The sequence below is a fragment of the Parus major genome, chromosome Z (genome assembly GCF_001522545.3).
Source record: "Parus major isolate Abel chromosome Z, Parus_major1.1, whole genome shotgun sequence".
In the NCBI taxonomy this organism is placed as follows: domain Eukaryota; kingdom Metazoa; phylum Chordata; class Aves; order Passeriformes; family Paridae; genus Parus; species Parus major.
The window spans coordinates 70,124,712-70,142,319 of record NC_031799.1 but is presented as its reverse complement, the minus strand read 5'-3'; the positions used below and the strand labels follow the sequence as shown (position 1 = coordinate 70,142,319).

The 17,608-nt window shown below is 41.3% G+C and overlaps 1 protein-coding gene across 5 annotated transcripts in view; it reads right to left on the bottom strand.

Annotated features, from left to right (window-relative positions):
* Positions 1–17,608, bottom strand: part of ZNF462 (zinc finger protein 462) — an 88,215-nt gene that overhangs the window by 23,030 nt on the left and 47,577 nt on the right. For 3 of the 5 annotated variants that reach the window (XM_015653197.3, XM_015653202.3, XM_015653198.3), the window contains exons 5-7: positions 17,332–17,606; positions 13,926–14,044; positions 9,611–9,802 (exon numbers count right to left, since the gene is read on the bottom strand). In XM_015653197.3, the coding sequence (XP_015508683.1) occupies positions 9,611–9,802; positions 13,926–14,044; positions 17,332–17,606 (586 nt within the window). The remainder of the gene's footprint in view (positions 1–9,610; positions 9,803–13,925; positions 14,045–17,331; positions 17,607–17,608) is intronic. The other 2 variants (XM_015653200.3, XM_015653201.3) reach the window with 2 other exon arrangements.

The window sequence follows — 17,608 nt, the reverse complement described above, 5'->3', positions numbered from 1 at the left end:
GAAAAGCAGCAGTTTCCTCTGGAAAGAAACAAATTTGTACAACCAAGTAAAGAGGCAATGCTGCACCAAAGAACACCAACAAGCAATGTAAGTCCAATTAATATTTAAAATTGCTTAAGATAAGCATAAGGGTGGAATTTAGGAGATTTAGGAACACAGTCCCTTCCCAAACTCAACAGGACACAAAATCACCAGCTGACTGAGTGGCAGGGCTGCACATAGCCATGAATGGCAACAGCTTGAAAAGTGGGAAGGTGGTGAAGCAGGGTGTCATACAAAGATTGTGAAGATGCACACATTTGTTCACTTTATGCCATGCAGCACTGACCTGGAAGGAAGAGTATGTGGGAGGGTGAAATGTTCTGGCAATAAATTAAGCTGAGGGGAGGGGAATACAGAAGAGAGTAAGACTCAGAGAGATGAACGTTCATGGAGAAGCTCAGTGAAGCAGACAGTGCAAGTCTTGCTCACTGCATGTTTAAGAACAGAGTGTGAGCTTAGTCCTCTACCTGAATTCTGATTTCTGCTTAAGAACCTTTGCATTGCCAGAATGTTACGAGTGAGAGATAACAGAAACAAGTTTTGTGCCCTCACTGGCACGCTCCAAAAGAAGAAAGCAAAGAGTAATCACAAAGAAAAGAAAATAAAGCCCTGGAATAAAATTGCCATTTAAGGGGTTTATACACCACTATTACCCCCCAAAAAAACCCACAAAAACAACAAAAAGCCCACACCAAAACAGCAAAAACACCAACCAACCAACCAACCAACCAACAAAAAACCCAGACAAAACAAAACCCGAAAGTGTTGGTGGAATTTATTTAATTTTCTTCAGCATTATCTCTAAAGGCCACTTCTTGGATCATGCCAGACCAGCTTTTGTGAGAAAGATATTACATGTATTTCTAAGCCTCAGAAGAGAGCAATGAGAAAGGCATGTGAAATATGTGATATTGCTTATTCAGAAGAGGTGAGAGAGGCTACATTCATATGTAACTTTATAACTTTGTATTTCCTCTGAAGTTGTGTGCACGCCACAGCTCTGATTGGGACTGAGGCAGGATAGAGACTATGCATCTTCCTGTGGTAACATCCAACTAATTTCCAAGGCACATAAATTTCACCTATTAAGAAGAAAACAATAAATATTTTTTATCACCTGAATCACTTCCACACAGAGACTTTCACACTGCTGCCTGTACAACAATTTTGGAGTTTCATAGATAAGCTCAAGAATGGCTACCATAGTCTGTAAAAAAACTTGTAAGCATTTGAAAGCAGCAGGAACTAATTAAGATTTAGGAAGGAGTGATATCATTGATGAAATAAGTTATACCACAGTACTTCCATAAGAAGAAAAAGATCAGTCCAGAAGATCCCCATGCCCCTCTCTTTTAGAGCATCCAACACCAGCAGAAATTCCTATTTGCATGAACTTTCAAGGCAGGTACAACCCTGCTCTGCTGATGCTGTGATTTGGATCAATTCAGTGCTCAGGAAATGCTTCATCATCCCTTGTTTTCATCTCTTCTCCCCAAAACAGTATTTCTTTCCCAGCCTCAACTCAATCTTTCTGTTCTTTAGGTGACTTGGCTGCTTACTGGTCACATTTAGGCTGCACACAACCCTCTCAGGGCAAACAGAATTAAATTCCATTGCCTAAATACAGGATTGCACTTAAAACTAAGATTTCTGACACATGTCAAACACTGGGACCTCCATGAGCTTACCTATTTCCATAAAACACATGAAATAAAAAGTTTGCCTAGCTATTCCTTATTATGTTGAATCTAACTTCATAAATGGAAGTGCATTGACAGAAGGGGTGAACAAAAACAGAACTGGAAATAACTTTAGCAAGTAACTTAATCAATCTGCTGAAAGGATTTAGTGGTAACAGGCTCTCTTTGGAATTTAAATGTACAAAGTTCTGCTTCAACTGATTCTTCACTCAAGACAATAATCTACCAATCAATTTTCTTCTTTTCCATCAGGAACCAAATGATCCTCATGCTACTGTTCCTTATTTCCTTATTTTTAAGGGCAATTAATCAGGTATTTTTCACATTTCTCTTTCTATATGATCCTCTAAATATTTGTATTAGTACAAACACAGTGCCACAAACACACATATTTCTGTCACCTAAACGCTCACTCTCCTCAAAGGCTTGAAATGAAGAGGGGAAAAAAAAAAATCAGTTTATCAGGCAATACATATTGGCATTCTGCACTAAAGCTGGCCCTGAAATTACAGTGGCAGTATGTGGGTACCAAGGATTCATTCTAACCACAGTGCTCAGGAACCTGAAGTTGTGTGATTTGTTCTGGAGACCTCCAGCACACACCTTGACAATATTTTTACTGGCAACACAAAGTCCTCATCTCTGTCACCAGCTCTGAGCTCAGAACACTCCGGGCAGTGTTCTCAAGCACTTGTAGTAACAATGTTCCTTAAAGAAGAAATAAAACCAGCTACCTAAATGTCAAATCTTGGGCTGTCAAGTATGATGATAACACACATCCATTTCAGCAGAGCTAAAACGAGCAGAGAAGTTTTACCTCTCTGCCAAGCACCAAATCCCTCCAGCACGTTTTAAATCAATGGGATAAACTGGAGTTTCAGGTGACAGGGGGAATATCAGTGAGGCTGACAGAGAGGACTGCAAATATATGAGAGTGACAGACTGCAGAAAATACCCTCTTGCACACCTGTGGTCAAGTCACACCCTGCATCCCTTCATGCCAACAGCATCCTTTTTTATTCTGTGTTGAGTGATCACAAATTCCCCAGGCACAGAAGAGATCAGCATCTACCACTTTGTCCTCTATCCTAAACATGGAAACCAGAGCCAAAAGAAAGCAAAAACCTCAGGAAAGAAACAAAAGAAGAAAAAACAACCCACAGTAAGAGTTGGGATATGTTTCTTTCTTTTCACTGTGGGTGCTATCAGGTAACTTCCTTCTGCTCCGAAGGAACCCAGAAGATGTTTCTTCATTTATTTCTTGATCCGCCCATTTTTTTGTCTTCTCCCAAAGCCAGGCAAGGCTTTCAGTGCCACAGCAATCCCATCACAGCAGGGTGGCCAGCTCCTTACAAGGCTGACACCAACCTTCTCCCAGCTGCATGGGTCCTGTTCAATCTCAGCTTTGCCTTTGCCCCTTCAGCGCGAGCACAGAAAACAGCAGCAGAGAAAAAAGCACAATGAACAGCAAGCTGACCCTCCCCTCAGCACAGCCAATGACATCTCCCTCTGTTCCACCAGCCACAAAACAGTTCTCAACATGCTGCAGGAAAAGGCTAGAAGCCAAACAGCTCTACCCCAGTGGAAGAGAGCTACAGAGAACAAGGTCATCCCTCCAGCGCCTCAGGACCTCGGAACAGTGAGGAGTTTGTTCAGTGAAAGTGGAGGTGAACAAGTCCTGTGCTTGTTCCACCAGCCCCTGCCAATCTGATGAAGGAGAAAAGTCCTGTCTGATCCAGCATCTGATATTCAACTTAACACTGACCACAAGGAGTAAGACACAAACCAACAATTACCAGGGTTTTAAAAGCACTGTAAGGAAGCGTGGCTGCATGGGAAAGAGACAGGGGAAAGCAGGAACTTGCTCTAGGTTACAGAAAGCAGTAACATGTCTGGGGAAAATAAAAAAAAGGCAGCCTGCAGGTAACACAGGTTAATCTAATACTTGAGAGTGAGCATGAGGCATCACTCCTGTGGGGCACAAAAGCAGGGAAACAAGCAGAACAAGCAGACAGCTCTTTGCAGCCCAACTGTATCTACTAAAGCAGAGGCATCTTCTGTTCTGCAGCATGCAAATCACCATCTTGCATCCTTAACATGGATGCAATCCCTCCAACTCACCTGGCAATTAAAGCAATTAGCTGTTGAAGCTCTGCCTGAATTTGCCCTGCAGTCACTACTGGCTCTCTGCCCTTTCAGTGAAACTGCAGGGAAACAAAAGGGTCTGAAACTTCACAAGAGTCTTTGTACAAGCCCCTCCTTCAAAAAAAAACCCAATGCCAGGACTGAATTTTGCTCTAATACGAAGTTTTCTGGCTGTGAGGACTGACCATTGTGATTTTTCCCAGACAGCAGCAGCCATAAAACACAAAGACACACAAGGAACAATGACAGAGAAAACAGCACCAAAGGGGAAGGGACCACCTTAGTAACTTTCTGCCCTGATTGCAAGGTTAGAAAAATATCCCTTATCAAGAGTAACAGTGAACAAAAATAAGCAAGTCAGCCACAATCCATTTTATGGATTTAAAAAAAAACAAAACAAAACAGGAGAACCCAAAAATCAGGGTAGTATGTCCATCCATATGGAAAGCCTGCCTCTCTTCTGAAAGGTGGAAGGCAGAATCATGACTCACTGGCACCAGATTAGTGGATTTTCTTGAAATGGTGCCTTGCTGCCCATAGTTCTCCTCTCATTCTGGTAGTACATGAAATTGCTTCAGCAAAACCAGCCAAAGGCCATCTGCAGCCTTCAGGAGTTCATCTGTGAGGCAGCACAGAAGACACACAGTCTGATTATCTAGTATCTGCTTTGGAAAAGTGTACAGAAATGGGAGGGGATTTACAGTTCTGGAACAACAGCACAAGAAACAAGACTTAGTCAAGCAGTTTTGTGCCCAGCCTAGCTCTGGCAAAGCAAGCAGATGTATTTGTATTTCAGTCTCTAGATGAGGCAAAGTTATTTTCCACTGGCAAAGGCTAAAGTTCAGGAAAAAAAAAAACAACTGGAACAGGGCACTGGATGTTTCACTTAGCAGTTTTCAATGCATTTGCTGCTGCAAGTAATTAAATTTAATGAAGATGTTGACATACCATGTACTGGGAGACTCAAAAAATCTTCTAGTTCTGACCTTACACGTGTTTTGTGATGTGTGCTGGTATTAATGATAGATCCTGTTTGGTTTGCACAACTGTGAAAAACATGATTACTGAGCTTCAAGGGCACACAAAAAGTGTGCTGCTTTCTACAGATCAAGAACTGGTGGCCAGTAAAAAGAAATGGTCTTACACCCCAGCACCATGACTGAGGAGACATTAGAAACCACATCCAGATCTGTTTAGCCTTGCACTTTGCTGCTTTATTTTGACAATTCAATATTCTTAAACACTAAAATTTTAAAAAGCTGTAATTTTGATTTACTGCACACAGTCATGATACAAAGAAATTTACGAGGCTCCAAATCTGCCAGTATATGAATAAAGAGCAGTGCTTTGCTCTACACAACATGGTTAGGTCAAAGGAGTTATTTTCAAAAAATAAAGGGCTGCTCCAAAAATCAATATAGCAGGCAGGGCAGTTTAGGGTAGGTTTTTCACAGGCTCTCAAGAAGCTTTTGCTGTGGTTGAAGGCACAACGTGAAACCGCTCATCAATCTGTTGAGTCACTCTGCTTTATAGACTTTATGACAAGGGGTTGAGCTCGTGTGTCTCTCCAGTTTGTGAGAGGAGGGCAGATCACCACCTCCACAGCCCCTGAACACAAGCACACATTTATAACAGCACTCACACAAGCACAGTGTCAGTGGCCATGTGCTCTGCCCTCAGCTGATGATCCTTCTGCACACAACTCCCGCTGCTGCTTGTGTTTTCTCATGTTCAGCCACACAACTTTCGTGTCTCTGCCTCAGCTTGCAGCTCCTTCTTATGGAAAGACATGGGAGCACTCCAATGTGCTGCCTTGGCAATGCAGATTTTGGGATTCTACGCCTTGCCCTCAAGAGGAGCAGAGCTGGGAACACTTACCTGTGACACACAGAGCACCACCATCAAAAAATCCCAAAAACCCATTCTGGCCAGAGATTAACATGAATGCAAGCTCTTATTCTCACACAGGCTGAAATAACACAGAAGCAGACCCTGTGAGGAGATTCATACAGTCCTCCTAGAAGTTTGTAGTATTTCAATTTACAATTAACTTTTGCTGCTCAGGTTCTCAGAACTGTTAAAGAACATTTTAGTGTAAATCACAAAAAAGTAAATTCAAACAAACAAGCCAAACACTCATGCAAATACACAGCAAATCCCCACCATTCCCTTCTTGCAAGACAAAAAATACCTGTGAACTATCAGGAGGACAAAAGAACACTCTACTGCAATGGCAACCTCAGTGTGTGAGCAAGAGCTGGACACTGCAAACCTATAGCCCCTATACTATGAAAACCAGAAAAATAGCACTCATGACCAATATTTTCTGGGCTTTTTTGTGACTGTTTGTAAGAAGAACACACACAAACCAAAATATCATTGCATCCCCCCAAAAAAACCCAGAGTGCCTTACTTCTGGTTAGAAGAGGATACAGTGAAAACAGGTTCTTTATATATTAAAATATTGCCCAGCAGGCAAAAATGGGTACAATAAAAAAGGCAGGATCCTTGAATGATGTATCTGTAAAAAAAAAGCCTTCTCTGCTGACTCACCAAGAGTGCCACCATCACCTTCTTACATTACTGCCTTGAGAGAAGCACACACACTCTGATTGTTATTAATTGGACTGAAGAGGTTTTTATGTTTTCTAATGACAGCTGCCACTGGAATTACAGCTGGCAAGGATGGGTCTACACAAAATGTTGAGCACCTTACTCCACTTTAGCTTCAGTTCCAAGGGAAGTCTATCAGGCACCACAAAACACCTCTGGGATGGGCAGCTGAGTACTCCAGGTAAGTCTGCTGCTACCAACACAGAACTGAGAGAGATGAGCCACAGAAATCTAAAATGCATCGATCCCTTTTAATGAATGGATGGATCTAAAAGAACAAATGGAATGTTCTAAGAAAAGCCCTCCAGGGAACAATTTTTGCAGGGAAAAGCAGCATCATGAAGTTCCACTGGGTTGCTGTCCCAGAGCAGCTCTATTAAAGACGTGCACTCTGCTACTACAATTCAGCACCCTTCTCCCTCTTCTACATTTTCACAGAGCTCAGCAATCGACAAGCTCTGCCAGCTCCCCAGATCTCCCCAAGCCACACTCCTGTATTTCCTGCTCCAACCACAACATTCATCCCCAGGCAGGAACAGCTCCTTTCTGCAGCCATTTCAATTACACCAGCCTGCTGCACACACCTGTCAACCTACAAAACAAGTTCCCTAACAATGGGACGCAGCCTTTTGTCCACCCCAGCCCAGGTTCAGTGCAGCATCCCTGGTGAATTAACTTTGATCGCAGTTCACACTGCAGGTTATTCATACACACCCACAGACAAAAAATACAGCCACTCTGCACCATGTGAGCCCTTCCTAATACTCCAGCTGGACCTAACAGTGCCTGCATTTCCTATTATTGGGACCTGTATTTCATCTAGTCCTGCACACCACCTGCGACTCACAGGCCTGGGCCAGAGGCAATGATTTATTGCCTTCTAAAAACCCAAAAAACATGTGATGCTGTAAGAGCAGCCACCATTAACCTGATCTGCAGCCAACTGTATAATGTGAAAAAATTACTTAGAGCAGGTTATTCTTTCCTCAAGCAATGCTGAAAATGCTAACACCATTATTGTAACACCTGTACTTGTCTGACCAGCTCCCCAGTGGGTGGCTTCTATTATTGTCAAAGTGACTTAACCATTAACCCCGTTTAAAGATGATCTAGCTAATTGGGACAAATTTGGCCTTGGTCTCAGGCAGTAATACATATCTAGCTAACAAAGCCAACCTGATGAAATGCTGTTGTTAACAGAGTCATCGTTTTAACTACTTTTAGGAAGAGCTCTTAAAGCCTCAAAATTATCCTCTATAGGCTATAGCAGACATCCTGAATTTTAACTCCACTAATCAAGAGTTTGAGCTCCTACAAAAGCAAAATAAATAAATAAAATAAAAAAAAAAAAAAAAAAGGAACTGAACCATCCTCCCCAAAACTGAGTATTGTCCTGTTATCTCTCCACACACCACTAACAAAATACTTGCTAACACACATGAGAGGCTAGGACAGCCACTGAAAACTATTCTCCACTTCTTAAGTCAGTAATGGAACATTTTATTTTAAAAGCAGAAAAACAAAACAAAAAAACAACAAAAAAAAAAGCAGTAGAACACATCTCAAGATGTACTCAGCTTGTTGGCTTAGCACAAGCTAGCACTAGCAAAAAAACAGTAGTTGCACTGTTCCAGACAACCCATTGACAAAAGGTTGTCTGCAAGCAGCTGGTCAAAATCTCTTGTTAAAATCTCTGATTCTGACCCACAGTAAATTTCTAGATCACAAAGTATTTTGGTTTTGTTTTTTTTCCCCCTTCAATAGCGTATTTCTATGCTGATTATTTTACTTCTTTCAATTCCTTTTAGCAGTTTTCTGAACTTCTGTTCCTTTCAGTCTCTCTCATTTCATTTTTAGTTTTTTTGGCTGTTTGTTTTCTGGTGAGAAAGAAAAGGAAAATAGGAGACCAAAAATGCTACAAAATGATCACTGATAGTATTTAACTCCCATCCTTAGCTCACCAATATCCCAAGCAAAAAAGCAAACAACAAAATTCCTGCTGTTTAGCAGCTAGAACCACTCAAGCTTCTGGGAAAAAAAAAAAAAAAAGTATTTTCCCCTCTTCTAATACTCCTTCCATAAATTCCAATTCTTTGAACATCTGCAAATGTTCTCCTTCCATTTCAATTAAACTCATCCAGAAATTAAGGCTGGGGATTATTTTTTTTTTTTCCAAAGAAGAGATCTTCTCCTAACTGACACCAAAAAATGCCTCATAAGCTACTACTCAAAAAGCCTTAAAGTTTTCTGTGATACCCCACACCACCTTGTCTATTTCTTTGTTTTCTCTGCTGCTTTCCAAGCATCTTCTACACACCCCTCCAGCACATGGGGGTTAACAGCTTTCAGAAGAAGCACTGAAAAGGAAACAGTGCTCAGGTTCTCCTCCCTGCAGCTGAGTATCTGAAGGTGCTTTTTTGTGTCCCCTGTACAACAGACAACAATAATTACACTTCCTACTATTAGAGGTTCACACTTTAAGCTTAATCACGTGGTTTCATCAAAGTGCTCTACTCATGAGATTAGACACCAGGAAAAAATTGTTCCCTGTGAGAATGGTGAGACCCTGGCAGAGGTTTCCCAGAAAAGCTGTATCTGTCTCATCCCTGGAAGAGTCCAAGGTGAGGTTCAACAGGGCTTGGAGCAACCTGGGATACTGGAAGGTGCCCATGGCAGAGGGGTGAAAGGAGATGATCATCAAGGTTCCCTTTCCAACCCAAACCACTCTATGACTTTATGAATATAAAGGAAAATCAGGAGCATGGATGGAATTTGAAGATCCCTTTCCCACTGGCTATGAATAGAAATTATGAGCTTGAAATATTTTCTGCAATGTAAATATCTGCTAGCAAAGCCAGCAGTGACATGTTCCAAAGTCAGCTGGAGCAGTGAGGGAACAAATTAATGTGGTATGAATTGGTGAGGACCTAAAGCAGATCACTTCCTACAACACCAAGTTTACTCTTGGTTTTGATGCAACTTCTGGTTTCCTCTTAACCACCAAAATGAAGATGCTTTTGGTGCAAAGCTGCCAGCTGCAATTTGGTTGGCAATAAAAATATTAAGCGGCACCTTAGACAATGAAATTCTTGCTCTGAGGCACCTCTTACCATTAGAGTCCTCCACTTCTTCAGCAGGAGTGTGGTTCTTGGAGGTGTGGTGGGCGTGTGAGGCTGCAAGGTTGACAATGCGGGGTCTTGGTAGTGTCAGTGCTTTCCCATGCACTTTCAAGGAGTGCTCTTTCAGCTGGCTGATTGTCATGGTGGAAAATGAGCAGGAGGAACATTTGTAGGCATGTTCACCTGGGTGAGCGAAATACAGGCAAGTCATCAGCTCACAAAAGAAACAAAATGGGGCCCTCACACTTCTCCTACTGAACTTGGCAGTAAAATTCCCATGGACTCTTCAGCGAAAGACTGATCCCAAAGGACACAAGCTAGGCATGTCTCCTTGTTGGAACAGTCTGGAGTCAGTGGGTGTAGACACCTGCTTTGGACCAAAGTATCACTTTCTGGCAACTGCAGATCCTCGTACAGCGGCTGATGTCGAGAAAAACAGAGACCAGACTTTCAGCATGCCTGTGTTGCATGGTATGGGAAGAAAACAGACTCTGGGATGAAAATGGAGTAACTTAACCACGGCACTTCCAATTTTGATTGGGAGCACAGCAACTGGAGATGGTGAAGTCGTTTGTTTCTGCATGCAGCACACATCCAGCGTCACTATTAATCAAGCAAGAAGGACACTACAAAACTCTAACAAAGGGCCCTCCACAAACAAAAAAAAAGTAAAAAATAAAGAAAAAAAAAGTAAAAAAAAATAAAAATGTGTGGTGTAATCACATTTGGGAAAGGTTACAGTTTTCCTTATGAAAAGCCATTAGGCAGCATCAGTCTTCACATAGGTGGCAACCAAGCCAAGGCTGGTGGAGACGGCACTGCCAAGTACAAAAGGGTGTATCTACCAGGCTGTGTGGAAGTGTGTTATGAGAAAGCACTAAAAGAAGTGAAAGAACAGAAGTAATGCACAGTAGTGGATTTAATTTTGAATACATTCCAAGCCATAGAGACAGCAAACAAGGGGAAACAAATCCTGATACAAGATTTGTTTTGCACGGAGGCATGGAGGCAATTGGAACACAAAGTGAAACTGTCCCAACACAAACAATGTGATATTATATACAGGTGCCAAGTTATTGTTTTGCAAGTGCCACTTCCATGTACAAGAGTAACACTGGCCACATATGAGTTGTACATAAAGTGCCAAAACTAATACAGGAGCGAAATATTCATGAACAGTAACAGAAGAACGAGAGTTCTGGTAATGGATGAAGCAGAAAAAGCTTTCCACCTCTTGACAAATCCAGCAAAGAAGGTTCTCAAGCAGCACTGTTTCCCACACCAGAAATAAGTGAACCAAAAGAGAATATCAAAACACACGTGTTTGCAGCCATTCAGAGTAAGCACACCTGAAAGGATTAGCAACCACCCTTGACAAAAACTCCCACCCATCTTCCAGAAAAAACATGCTCATCATCAGGACAAAACACAAACTCTTAGAACTCCCTTTTTTGGTGCATCTGAAAAAGAACAGATCACTTGAAGAGTCTGAAGTGGTGGAACAAAAAACTGCCCTGTTGTGTTTTCCCAAGTGACGTTCCTCACCTGTGCATTGCACCAGTTACACATTTCCTTTTTACCAAGAGAAATACATCATTTCCTGAGCAGCACCCACAACAAATTGCTCAATGGACACACAGTAATTCATGGACAGAAGATATTCCAAGGTTACAAGAAACCAGTGGGATACAGATATAGACCATCATGGCTTTGTCAGTGTAAGAAATCCCTGGGTGACAATGTGCACCAACCATTAACTTAAAAGCACCACAAGACATTAAAGCAAATAAAGGATGATTACATACCAAGCAGCCTAGACACACTAATAAATATGCCCACTATTCCTTTCCAGTGGACTTCAAAACATGAAAGGATGTGTCTGACTACAGAGGAAAAGCTAGTTTTGCCCAACAGAAGTCTTCTGCACTTTTTTTGACTGCTAGCTTTGTGTCTCATTAAGTGATCATATTAATACACATACAAATAAATAAATGTAAGCATTTATGTAGTGGGTCTCAACACTTGATATGTACTCAAAGCACATTTCTGTACACAGAAACTGAACAGGGCCAATGCCATCACCCATTTCTGCATTTCCAGAGTAATTGCTGATTGAGAAATTGGTAACAAGTATTCCTCCAAAACACAAGCAAAAAAAAAAAAAAAAAAAGAAAGAAAGAAAGAACAGGTGAAAAAGTTCAGATGAAAACAACACAGAGCCCATTTAGAGAAACTGTAAACTGTTCTGCTCCATGCCAAAGGAGATGGCACACACTGGATGAAAAACAAATGCCAGAAACACTGGTACCAGCTGTCACACAAGAACGGATTTTGTAGTTCACTGAATTTTGATCCATACCCAGAAAATGAGGGAGAGAGGCAGACTGAGTAAAACACTTCAGGATTTTAAGGACTTTTAAAGATTTCCAGGAGATTTCAGGAAAAATTCAGAAGGAGTAAAGTTCTAAGTTCTAAATAAATGGATAATGAGACAACTGAGAATTGGAAAAAAAAAATTAAAAAAAGGTAACACAAGAGAGGTTCAGAGAACCAGCATCTCACTGAAAAACTGGGGAGTCTGAAGAAGTCAGACATATTTGTTCAGTAGCACATATTTCTGAATTGACTGACTCAAAACACACCAAAGCAAAGCTCTGACTGAAAAACATACAAGCAACTTTTCTGTGATCTGACCATTCATTTGGTAGAAATGGGACTGAGGCAGAAACATATCCATAAGGCTTTGGAAACCCTATTACCCAAACCATTGTGCAAGCACTATCTAGGCAACCATGAAATTGTGTTCTTGTACAATGCAAAACACAGCCCTTCAAGGGGTGTCCGTCCACTAAACCAAGTTCAGAAGCATGAATTCCTATAAATAAATCAATGAATTACATGAAGAGAAGTGTGAAGTAAGTATTAGTTGCATGGTAAGTTTGGGTCTAACAATCTGGCAGGGTCAAGCAAGGAGCCCAGCTGCATGACAGCATAAAGAAAACATTACTTTATGATTGGTGAAAATTAAGAACCATGGCTCCTCCATACAGGATGGGGGATTCTGTGAACTGGAACTGCTGCATGCAGCTGGATTTCCTAGAAGGGACAGAATGCCATGGTCTTCCCATACAAAAGGAAGGTGGCAAAAGTTAAGCTGATCTGTTTTATCCATCCAAGCACAGAAACTGGCACAAGCTCTGTGAAACCCAAAAAAAAAAGACAGGAAACAAAGGGCACAAGACCATCAATCCCTCCTATACTTCTGTAGATGAAAAATGCCTTTGGATCAATGGCAACAATAATTTTATTTATTTTTGTATCAGCAGACAGCTACAATTTTCTCCCCATTTTTCCATCTTCCTCCTCCACCCCAGAGTGTATGACTTTGAGTAAGCAAAAAATAGAAAAAAAGAACATAATTGTGGTCCTTTTTATCAGAAACTCCTGTTCAAGGAGTTTCTACTCACAACTTTTTAACAACTGGGCTAGTTTTCAGGTTTTCAGACCGGTCACTATTCTATGATTTGCACCAGAGTGCCTGTGTGGATTGCAAACCAAAGGATAACCTTCCAATGCAGGACACGTGACAGTACCAGAAGTCTACAGTCAAGGATTAAAGATGAGGAAATCCTGAGTGTCAGGACTTTTTAATAATCAAAGGTGCAACAATTTCAGGTGACCTACTCTGTATGACACATCACCTTCCCAATTCTCGTTCCTCAGAAGCATATCTTGCTTGCTTGCTTGTATGGATTCCGTACTGAAACACAGAGATTTGCAAGACAAATTTCCATGTTTGGTAATGCAATTTTGATATTCTCAGTCTGCTGCACACAGACCTGACTCCCAATTTTCACAGGGTTTGGTTTTAACATGAAAGCCAGCGTAAGACTCTACCAAAAACCAAGGTGCTGCTGTTCACAATCTTTTTCCCAGAGTCACCTAAAGCACAAACATGAATACAAAGAGCAGAGTAAAGCTCACTACCAATTTCGTTATGACATCTATGGTATAGGTGATGAAATCCACTTGGAGAAAAGCAGAAATAAGGGAAAAAACATCATTCATATAAAAGAAAGGAAAAAAGTTCTTGAAGTACCCATCACTTTAAATCCTTGCCCTTCCCATTACCCAAACTTCCACTCATCCCAACAGGTTCCACTGGCTGGCCAGCCACGACTGCAGCCTTTGGAAAAATCTTACCCACTTCTGGTGACCAAAACACACGGTTCAACCCAGCATCTGTCATCAGCCACAAGAACACACTGGGCCATTTCAGCTGCAAGACTGAGAGGGAACAACTTACCAGCGTGAGCCTTGAGGATATGGGTTTTCAGGCGGCTGTTGTAGGAGGACTTGAAGGGGCAGAGCTTGCAGCGGAACGGCTTGTGGTGTCCGTGGTGGGTCTGCATGTGGCGGTCCAGGCTTGAGAAGAGACAGAAAAGGGAGACAGAAAAGGGTCAATTTCTTCAGCTGTCCCTTCAGAGGCAAAGCAAAGCACTTCACAGCAACAGCAGAGCGAGTAAGGATCCTCACTCACACTCTCACACTCCCTCTTCAACAAATTCAATATTCAACTCTTGGTCTGCTTACACAATAAAGTCAAATCTAATGTGCAGGAAAGGAGCAGAGCTGACACCAATTCTGTTTGTACAGAGAGCAAGCCACCTAAATAAACTTACAGGGCAAGATTAGTATGAATTAAGTTATGTATGACCCAAACTGAAAGGACCGGTTGAAGAAGTGTGAAACAGGCAAAAAATTGTTTTATTATATTATTATTAAACAATTTCTCTCCTGCCAAACACTTCTCGTGAATATATATATATATATATATATATATATGTATATATATATATCCCCTCTTGTCCTGTTGATCAAGGGTAAAAAAAATATATATATTTTTTTTGGTTTGTTTTTTTTTTGTTGACCAGCTTTACTGAGGAAGCCTTCTTTTGGTTACAGCAGCAAAAGCAGATTAGAGATCCTCCTCTGGGGAGGGTGCCAGCAGGCTACAGTTGATGAGTTCCAGGATTAAAAGGCAGCAGAGTTTCAGAAGCAGCAGAGTAGGAGATTCTACATGAAGCTCAGCAGGAGAAGGGGTGGCAAAGACCAGCCTCTTCAGGCTTCTTTTCTTCAGGGAAAAATGGAAGTACCAACAGCCTGAATACTGCAAAGTGATCAAAAACTGCTCTCGACACAATTTGTCCTAACAGCTCAGTAAAGTTTGGAGGAGAAAAAAGGATGTTTCCCACATTTTCTAACAGAAGATCAAATTCATTCTAACTGAGTGAATCCTGCAGAGCTCTGCAGTTCCTGTGCTGTGGCTGACAGACACGAATTCACTGTCTCTGGGTGGCAGGCAGGTAGTCTGAGCCCAAGGTGTCAACATTTCCAGTGCAGCCTCTGCTTTGGACACATTTATGCTTTGTGACCTCGTCTTTGCTTGAGTCATCTCACGCATGGTGATGGAACAACAACAAGGGGGCAGAGACACTGCAGGAGTTGCAATTTGCCAAAACTGTCCTCCACCCCCCACCTCAGTTCTAGGTGTATTTCAGGCGTTGCTATTTTGTTTGTCCTAAATTATCCTGGTCTTTTACAGAGTATCAACATGTAGCTCAAATAGCAATTGTTTCAGCCCTGTCACACTACACAAGATTTCACATGATCTTTAGTCCCACACTGACAAGAGCCTGAGCCAGAAAATCCCTGTTTATGAGAGCTAACACTGAAGCCTGTGTATTCAAGCATCTGATAACAGCAAAAAAATAGAAAATGAACTTGTATCTCCTCTCAGGGTCACTTCATACAAATACAACTTAGCAGAAATCCAGGATGGAGTTTGGAACAAGACAAAATACACAAGTGTTCTAGAGAAATAGGAGAAAACATCTCCTAAATGAGCAAGGCTTTGAACACTTGCAGTGAATACTTCATAGAACAAAACTTGTTTTAAATAGCCTCCAGGGAATGAGATTACTTAACAATTAAAGCAGACTGCCAAAGAGGTATGTAATACATATTAAGCTATTATAAACATATATACCTTAAGGTATTTGACATGGCAATAATTAAAACTATATTCACAACCACATGGTTTGCCAGCTGCACTCTTCCAAAAGGATGTTTTAAAGTTTTTGGTCATATCTGGGAGAATAGTGGGCTGTTTAAACATTTGGTTTGGTTTCCTTCAACAACTTAATCTCCCAGGAGAATAATTGCATCAGAAACAAAAATAAAAGAAGAAGCAAACAACTTCAACAACAGAGACCACACCTATTATCAAGTTAGGTGGTGAGTTCTTCCCTGCCATCCAGCACTGTTTGATTTACCCATCCCACAGCTTTCTGGGACATGTCTTACCCTCAGCAGGAAACAGAGTGACTAGGCACCAAACTCAACAGAAGTCTGATTGTTGAGGCAAGTTTACCAGGCAAACAGCAAGCCCTGCAGGGGCTCCCCTCACTGTCAGCCTTGCCAAAGCAGGGTGGGATACACCCAGCAGCGCACATCATTCCCCCAAATGGGTCTCCTACCCCTGGCTCCTCAATCCTGTGGACCTTTCCAACTGTGGCATCAGTTTGCAATGCTGTGACACCAGCAGAAACCTTGCTTTTTTTAATACAAGGAACTAAAAAATGTCTTCCACGCGCATTTGATTCCGAAATGGTGACATCAGCACCGAATTTAGGAGCAGTGTGAATGCCTGCATCAAAAGACTACCTGGATCTGTCTTCTTCTGTTAAAACAGAAGAAGAACAAGCAGCTCTGACCCCAGAAATTAAGAGGAAACATAGATCTGTGAATCAGGCCCAGGGTGCCAGTGGAAAACTTATCATAAACCCCATTTTTTGGGGGGCCACATATATTTTTATTATTCATTTATTTTTATTCATTTATTATTTATTTTTATTAAATATTTTTATTATATTTAAAGAAATAAATATAATAATAAATTAAAATATTTAAATATTTTTATTATGCAATTTATTATTTTATTATTAAAATTATTTTTTAAACGAACAAACTTAAAGTCAAATCTCAGGAAAACAAATGATAAGAAAACTGACTATTAATGATGACCATGTATCAGACAAAGGAAGCATGATGGATGCTCATGGAAGGATGAGGGAGTCACTCCTACAGCACACTGGTATGAATTTGAAATATTTGTGGACTGAAATTGCATGCCATAGTTAAGAAAAAAAAAAATCTGATTTAAGGTAAGTCTGTGACACAGTTTTAACATTAGAAATGAAAACTCAACCTCAAAGAACTGTAGTAATTACAAACGAGGTAATTACATGCAGCAGAAGTTTCTTAAATATGGAAATTTAACTCTTGGCTTGTTAGGTCTCATGCATCTGACGTGAGAGGTGCATAAGTGGTGGGCTGCACTGTTTGCCTACTGAAATAATCCTTATTTTCTGGCTTGTATGCTTTTCTCCTACATGCAAACAGAGGGCTAACACGAATTCAGGAAGATATAAAGGTGCAATCCTTCACAAACAGCCAATTGTAATGGGCAAAGATTTTGCAGTGTGGAAACTACATAAACACCACAAGAAAAGTGTGGCCCAATGTCAAGTCGAGCGAGCTCTTCCTCAGTGCCAGCCCACGAAACAGCACTGCTAGCTGGTGGTTCTTTAGGAAACAACAACAAAAAAAAAAAAAGCAAAAAAAAAGCCAAAAAAAAAGCCAGAACTTACTTGTGCCTGAAAGCAGAGACAAAGGAGCAATACTGGCAGCTGTACTTGTCTTCCCGGGCAAACATGGCCAGAGCCAAGTGACTCCTCTCGTGGGATCGCAGACCCTGCATAGACATCAAAACCCGGTCACACTGGCTGCAGTGGTAGCCCCCAGGCCTGGCTTCATCTTCCAGGGATGCTCCATATTCAGCTTCTGCAAATTCCACCATGCCAGGGTCTTTGGCTCCCTCAAAACCCTCCATCAAAGTTGTGTTTGAAGGATCTTCAGCTTCCTGCT